At 51.7% G+C, this 8,008-nt stretch overlaps 1 protein-coding gene across 2 annotated transcripts in view; it reads right to left on the bottom strand.

The window, feature by feature from the left end:
• The window catches only part of LOC101639063 (zinc finger protein 551-like), a 25,728-nt gene extending 20,090 nt beyond the window's left edge, over positions 1 to 5,638 (bottom strand). For both annotated transcript variants that reach the window (XM_045292329.1, XM_045292328.1), the window contains exons 1-2: positions 5,606 to 5,638; positions 285 to 411 (exon numbers count right to left, since the gene is read on the bottom strand). In XM_045292329.1, the coding sequence (XP_045148264.1) occupies positions 285 to 411; positions 5,606 to 5,638 (160 nt within the window). The remainder of the gene's footprint in view (positions 1 to 284; positions 412 to 5,605) is intronic.
• Positions 5,639 to 8,008: the final 2,370 nt, after the last annotated feature.

Genomic DNA, 8,008 nt, shown 5'->3' with positions numbered 1-8,008 from the left:
CAGGGGAAGGGGTGGAACCTGGGACACAGAGGTGGTGTGGATGTGGGCACGTCACCCAGCAAAGAGAAGTCAAGCAGGGTGGGAGCCGTTGGGACGACTAGAAAATGTCACCTCTTGAACTCTTCCCTGCACACTCTTGGACAAGCAGTGCCCCCAGCTCAACACCGACACTGAAAGTGCACAGGCCAGGCAAGTCTCAGTCTAGGAGGACAGACAGCTGCCCCTGGAGACAAGGCAGGAAGCAGAGACCAGGTCAGGACACTGGAATGGACGGAGTCCCTTACCCAACGAGGCTATGATGGCGAAGTTCTCCAGCATCACATCGCTGTACAGCATCTTCTGAGCTTCATCGAGGAGCCCCCACTCCTCCTGGGAGAAGTAAATGGCCACATCCTCAAAGGTCACACCGCCCTGTTGTAGGGGGACAACAGATTATTCCATAATTAGCTTCTCTCCTAGGACCCCAAGCCCCAACCCATCCCCTGGTCACCTTCCTCCCCAGTCTACTTGAGAATAGGCACCAGCCCGGGGGGCAGTGACTCCCACTCTTCCCTCACGGTCCCATCTGTTGCTGTGTCAGCTTACAGCACGACGAGGCAGGGGGGCAGACGGATGAGACCTCCGCTGTGGGTTTCGCACTGGGGTCACACAGTCATCCTCTTGTAAGGTATTCCTTGTGAGGTCCCTGGGATCATGCCTCTGGTCACAACCAAATAAAGGCTTAACCTTCACCCTTGGGTCCCTAGTACAAAGCCCAGGCCATCAGTTCACAGGTTACCCCACATGCACCCTACTCTTTGTTACAAACTTTTCCCCCTAACCCCTACCTCACATGGGAGGCACCTTCTGGGCTTCCCCACACGTCACTGCACATGACACCCCGGATCCACATTTTCAATGACTTATGAAGACATCCCTTCCCAACTCCCACTCCTGCCTTAACGTCAGCTGACTAGAACCGCCTGTGGTTCTAGAGCCACCATTTGTGACGTTTGCTGCCTCTCACCGCCCAAAGCCTTCCTCTACCACCTCTCACTACCCAAGCCACACCATAGGTCAGCTCCCGGACACCTGTACCCTAATCCTCAGTGATGTTCCCAGAGACCTCGGGCCTGGGCTGATCTCTCAGCCTGACACTCATGTGTTCACAGAGCGTTCTATTCCTGCTTCCACTGGCTCAGTCTCCACGTGTGTCACATGCCCGCCCTTCCTGAAGAAGTCTTGCCCACGGTCTTAGTGAATGCCGTTGTAACAGAAAAACCACAAGCGGTGGCTTTCGTGAACAGAAACGTATTTTTCACAGTTCACGATGCTCTCAATTAGAGCAGTATGTCGCTCGGGAGGGAGCTTTCGCTCTGTCAACTCGATGAGGAAATCCTGATGTTCCTTGTTTCTTGCCTATCTCCGTGTGCTGACTTCAGTAAAAAAAATTTTTTTAAAATCCAGGTGGGAACTAAGTAAGAAAGCACTGCTCTAAAATCATAGAAACACAGATATACCCAAATGGGAAGCTATTGTTTTTCATCATATCCTCCACACAGGTCGACATTTCTCTGCCCTTCCCTGGAGAAGTCTGTGCGCCTCACTTGGCACCGTCAAAAGGATGGCTTGGCACCTCGGGGCCCACAGACGCGCTCCTTTTACATAGCCTTTGAGTCTGGGGGACTTGAAGGAGCCAGATCAGGGTTGTACGGTGGATAGGGAAGGGTCCCCAACAAAATTCTTATAGCACTGCCCTCGGAGAATGAGCAGGTGCACCCTCAGGATGGCGAGATCCTTAACAAAACTTCCCTGGCCTTGTCCTCACCAAGCAGTCTTCCGTTTTCTTAACACTTCTTCCCAATGATGCCCTGTGGTCATCCAGTGTTCCTGGGGAGGAGCTACGCGCAGTGCTGCTGTGAGCGCTGTCCAGGCAGTTCCGACTCATAGCGGCCCTTTGCCCAACACAACTACATGCTGGGCAGTCCTGCAGCCTCCTCCCAATTATCCTAATGTTTGAGCCAACTGGTGCAGCCACTGTGACAACTCATCTCTTGAGAAAGAAAACCAAACGCACAGCCTCTCTGTGAGTCGATGCCGACTGGGGAACCCTATAGAACAGGGTAGAACTGCCCCTGTGAGTTTCCAAGACTGTAACTCTTTACAAGAGTAGAAAGCACTGTTTGTTTGTTTTTTCTAGTTTTGAACTGCTGACCTTGCAGTTAGCAGTCCAAGTAGTAAGGTCTATGCCACCAGGGCTCCTCCCTACACTCCTTGGGTCTCATTCATACCACCACAACAACAAGCCTATTTCTAAGTGGGATTACATCCATCAAGGGTAAGGGAATCAGGACTCAAACACACATTTTGAGTGGGACAATTCGATCCACCAGCCACCTGCCAGAGCACCTTCTCCCACAGTCCTCCCATAGCCCCTTCTCGACTACATCTCTGTTTGTGATGCACACTAACTGCACCCGGGGCCCCAGCCAGAAACCTAGTCCTGGGTTCCCCCCTACACACACACACACACACACACCTTCCCCTTTTCATTTTGCTAGTAGCATGCACCAGGACCAGAATTCCCTTTCCTAAAAGTGACCTCCAGGTCCATCCTGTGTACACACTGCCAACCCACCATCTTCTGAAGATGTCCCCATTTTGAATTCCTCCCTGGAGTCCCCGATCTGTGTGTCCAGTTGCCCACTGGATGCTTCCACACGTTCGCCCCATTACTCCTGGACATGGTCCAAACAAAGTTCCTGAGATCTCCGATCAAAATCCCTCCTACTACCGACTCCCCTTCCAAGTCAACAGCCCTTCAATCCTTCCACCCACTGAAACTACAAGCCATGGGGATATTCTGACTCCTATTCTTGTCCCTGTGGCATTCAAAATGTGAAAATCCAGGCTGATCTATGTAAAAGATAGGCTGACGTTTTCATCAACCAAGTGAAGGGATTAACCTAAAGAGAGGGAGAAAGTGTTAAGAACCATCGCAAAGAGAAGAGCAGTAGGCTAGCATCTCTCTACCTTCCCTTCTACAGTGTACCAACAAAAATACACACAGATCTATTTTCTGCCATTGTTGACAGTTCTGATAGGGGTACCAATAAACGGACCTTCATAAAATGGGAGAAAAGGACCAAACAAAACCGAAAACAGCAACAATAACAAAACAGCCTTACTGACCTGGCCAAGGCTGGAGAACTTTTTGACACTACTGCCCGGAGAGAATCTTAAACCTGGAGCCAGCAGCAGTAGTAGTGGCCCAGGTCACCTTTTTAGCTAAATCAGATTGGCTCACACAATAAAGCATATCACAGTGGGAACAGTGATGTTTTAAAAACAATAGTAATTTGGGACCAAATGCTAATAATTACTTTTTTAACAAGATGCTACTTGTAAGAGGACGAGGAAACACTATAAACGGAGATGAAATGTCCAGAATGGAAACACGGAGAATGGCCACACATTGTGAAGAAAGCCACTGTCATCGAGCCCGCTGGGTGTAAACCTTCACCGAAAGCTCAGTATAAAAATTTTTTTAAACTGGAAAACAATCCTGAACTGATATTTCTTCAAAGAGGCTGTTCAAAGGGATACACAGAACATGCCTGTGTCACTAGCCAGAAATAAAGGTGCCTTCGATCAAAACCACAGTGAGAAAAATTCGCTCACCCTCATTACAATGACAATCACAAAACACTTAAAGGCAGAACAACAGTTGTTGGCCAGGTTGTGGATTAGCTGGGAGCCTCAGCTGTTGGTGCTGCAAATGGAAACGGGGCCTACACTCCAGCAAACAGTCCAGCAGTGCCCCCCAAATGAACCACACAATGACCATATGGCCCGGCAATCCAGAGCCTGGGGATTTCCCGGGTGAGAGAAAAGAATTCAAACAGAAACCTGGACAATATTCACGGCAGCCCTTTTCACAACGAGCCAAAAGGCAGACGCGGCTGAAGTGTCCGTCAACAAATGACAGGACACACAATACAGTGGAAGACTGCCCAGCCATAAATAGAAACGAAGTCCTGACGCATGGCAGACGCGAATGAGTGTGGAAACTGTCATGCGGAGAGAAATAAACCAGTCACAAAAGGGCAGTGTGTGATTGGACATATGAACCAAACTCCCTGCCATCGAGGCAATGCGGACTCATTAGCGACCCTGTGAGACAGAGTAGAACTGCCTATGTGGGCTGCAAAAGAGTGGGACTCTTGAGGGGAGTAGAAAGTACCGTCTTTCTCCTGAGGAGTGGCTGGTGGTTTCGAACTGCTGACCTTGCAGTTGCCCGATGCATATGTATGTATTATATTAACTATATCACATATATCATACACAATATATCAAAGGTTACTAACGGTTAGCAGGCTGGGCAGGGCAGAAAGGGGGAAACCTAGATTAGAGGCATTGAATGCATGTTCCTAGTGGAATGAGGTGTAACGGGGAGAGTGAGTGCCTAAGTTCAAGAACATAGAAACTGAGTGAGTCTGTGCTTTGTTACCTACAATTTCAGCACAATAAAAAAGAGAGAGATCTAGAATCCCAGCGTTCGGACCATACCCATGGACACCACAAGGTCCAGCCACCATCATCAACAGACCTGCTCTTCCTGACCCCTCATACCCACTGTCTTGTCTCCATGCCACAGTCCTGTGGAGTCTGATGAGACCTGAGTCAGACTACCTCTCATTGGCTCCAAACTCCCACTGCTCCCATCACCTCCAGAAAGGATGCCCAACTTCTTAGGAAAGCACGCCAGCCTGACTCCTGGTCCCTGCTCTCTGTACCGATGAAAAAGTAAACAGCTCTGTGGTACCTTGATAGGCCCAGCTCGGCCTGGCATCCATGTGTATGATCAGGTGTCTCTGCTGAGACAACATTGCGGACCTCGGTCCGCTAATGGAAACAACTGGAACCACGCCAGGGAGTCCTTCCCCTGCACTGTAAATTTTGGGGTGTGCTCAGGGTCCCTAGCTTCAAAGGCTAGCGGGGTGGGAGGTGCACAGTTCCAGGGCACAAAATTCCAGAGACTAATGTGGGTGGATCCAGGATCCGTGAGGCTTCCGCGCGGCATGTCTGCAGCCTGGAAGCGGTGGGAGGAGGGAGCTACCTTAGGCAGGTGACCATGGGTTCAAGCCTTCTTGTAGGCGGGAGATCTCCAGATCTCTGCATTCTCTTTGGTCCTCAGGGCGGCTCGGACCAAGCCTTGTGACCTTGGGGGACTCAACTTCCCTGCACCTCACCGTCATGACCCCCTTTCCAGTGTGTTCTGCGTTTCATCGGGGTGTGGGTGTGTGTGTGTGTGCGCGCGCGCGTTTGCTTTGAACCCCTGCCCTAGAGCTCCCAACCCCCCTCCCCAAGTAAACCCCACTGTCCTCGGAACGTAAGCACAGCCCAGCCGGCCGTGCAGACGCGTTCCCTAACCTTCTGCACAGGGGCGCACCTGCAGCCTTGACCCTGATGTTCCCTCGGCCGGGGCCTCTCCCCCACCCCTCATCACCCCAGTCCTCAGGAAATGGGGTCCCCGCCAGGAGCGCGCCCTACTACGGCGCCAAGGCCCGGGCTGGAGGAGGACGGGATGCGAGCTGGACGCGAGGCCTGCAGGACGCCCACTCACCCGAGCTCGGTCCGAGAGCGCGGCGGCCGCCATGGGGCTTCTGCGCGCAGCAGGCCGGGCGCAGGCCTGGGACCCCGACGCGGCGCTCCCACTCGGTCTCGCCTCGGGGTGGGTCACCCTGGAAGGCGCCGCCGCCTTGGCTCGGACCCGCCTTTGTGAGACCAGGACAACGCGTCCTCTCCGGGCTCCCGGTTACGTCACCATGGTACCCGCCCAGCAGGCTCGGGAGCTGCCACAAAGAAAGGGGACGCCGGAAGTCCCGCCCCCACGGCGATCGCAGGCCCTTTGCTGGGCTCCCATTGGCGGAGGCCGCTGCCAGCCATGGCCCAGACGTCTGGGTAATGCAGTTCCTGCAGCGGCCCCGGAGCAGGCGCTGGGCGGACGCCCCCGCCCCCGCCCCCACCCCGCCCCGGACGCCGCGCAACAAAGGCCCAGGGGCTCCGCGCAGGGCCCGGGAGAACGGTGCCGCCGGCCGGTCCGCGCAGCGCACGGCCCCTTCGGAGCCGCCCGGGCCGATCGCGGGGGTGGGAGCCGTGGCTTAGGTCCCTGGGAGCTCTCCGAGCTGCTCTCGCAGACGCCCCTCCCCTTGCATGACGATCTTCAGAGACTCAGACACCGGGCGTCGCCGCTCTCCTTTCAGGTGTTCAGAACCCTGCGCGGCAGTTCTGTGAGGTCTTGTAGGTGGAGTCAAGGGCAAGAAAAAGAGGCCCTGAAGGTCAGGTGGGAATGACAGCGAAGGGAGAAGAGGGGTGCGATCACCGTGAAGCAGGGGGACACGGGGCATTCTGCCTTTTCAACTCACAGAAAACTTGTCTCTTGCCTGTCAGTGATTGTGTACAACAAAATGAGAAATCATATATATATATATATATAAAGTTGACATATGTGTGTGTCACACAGACATACATTAGCTTCCATTGTGATTTGGGTAAGTGTGTGAAGCCAAATTGGTTTCCCATTAAACAATTCGGGAGCATTTTGATCTGTGGCATGGATTGCAATCTGCGTGATTAAACAGCACTATTCTCACTCCCTGCCTAGTTCCTGTTTTCCTTTGCTTGGCCAAGACAGAGGTCAGCCTCCTGCAGGGCCTGACTGCAGCAGCCATGAAGAAGCTGCCAAGGTCAAAGGATTGTATCCTGAATTGTTTCTGTGCTTCGAAGTTCCTCCTCATCCTGATCTGTAACCTCTAGCTGCCCTAATGAACTTCACCATCATGAGTGTGGGCTGCGAGCTCTGTATGGCCCTTGTCAAACCCAGCGGAGTGCTGTGAATGGGAAGGATGGGGTCTGCATTGATAAGAAGACTGGAGAACGGAGGGTGTGCCTGACCTCCACTTTATAGGCATCAACCAAATTGAGCTAATGCTGATTGTGATTCTTCCTCCTCCTGAAGTTAGGGGAGGTCTGACCATGCCATTTGTATACGTGCTGTGGGAATACATTAAAAACAGGGACTACAGGTCATGACTCCATGGATGCAGAGTAGAACTAACGGCCCCAGAGGATTTGCAAGACTGGGTCCTTTCAGAAGCAGATGACCAGGCCTGTGTTCTGAGATGAGCTTCAGCCACCAACCTTTCAGCTACTGTAGTCAAGAGCTTAACTGTTATCCCTATCCAGGGACCTGTGGGGAAACCAATTTGCATGAGATCCTAAGACTCTGTACATATGGAGCTGATAGGAAGTCGGCCCACAAGAACTCAGTGACCTCCCAGGAAGATGTGCAAAGGAGGCCAGCAGAACCTTTTCAGCCTCTTCCTTGGCCTTCCTGTCCCAATTCTTGAACTTCAGAGGAGAGAGATGATGTCCTCTTCTGGTTTGGGGGCTCTATGTTACATAGCTCAGGTCCTGGTCAGCATAAGATGCTGTGTCCTTGTGTCAACGATGAGTTCCAAACTTTTAGGGAAAACAGTATGTTTCCTACATCACAACACCAAGAGAATTTGAGCAGCACAGACACTCCAGGGCCTATAAAAAACCTCTGCATGACCCATAGACAAATTAGAATGTCAATATTTTTTCCAAAATAACTTTTGGATAATAAAGATTATCTTTTGTAATGAACTCAATAACGCATGCAGGAGCTTCAGAAAGTTCGTGGAAAAAGATCATTCAAAGATCACTGCACTTTTCCATGAACTTTTTGAAGTTCCCTCACCAGAGACATGAGGTCATTGGTGAGAGAATAGAGCACCCTATGTAGTTTCATGGATGTACCTGTATGTCAAAATTTGCCCACGTGCACCCTTTTTTTTTTTTCAGGCTTGAATTTTTTTATTTTATGTACAAATCGTTGGCATTGTTTCTTCTTTTGGGTAGCGGTCTTGGATTGTCCATCCAAAGATAACTTAGTCCAGCTTGATAAAGTCGATGTCCTTAGCGAAGTGACGGAAACACTGAC

Source organism: Echinops telfairi, unplaced genomic scaffold (assembly GCF_000313985.2).
Source record: "Echinops telfairi isolate 266 unplaced genomic scaffold, ASM31398v2 ScPeMD7_655;HRSCAF=1070, whole genome shotgun sequence".
Classification (NCBI taxonomy): Eukaryota; Metazoa; Chordata; class Mammalia; order Afrosoricida; family Tenrecidae; genus Echinops; species Echinops telfairi.
This window is presented reverse-complemented; position numbering and strand designations above follow the sequence as displayed.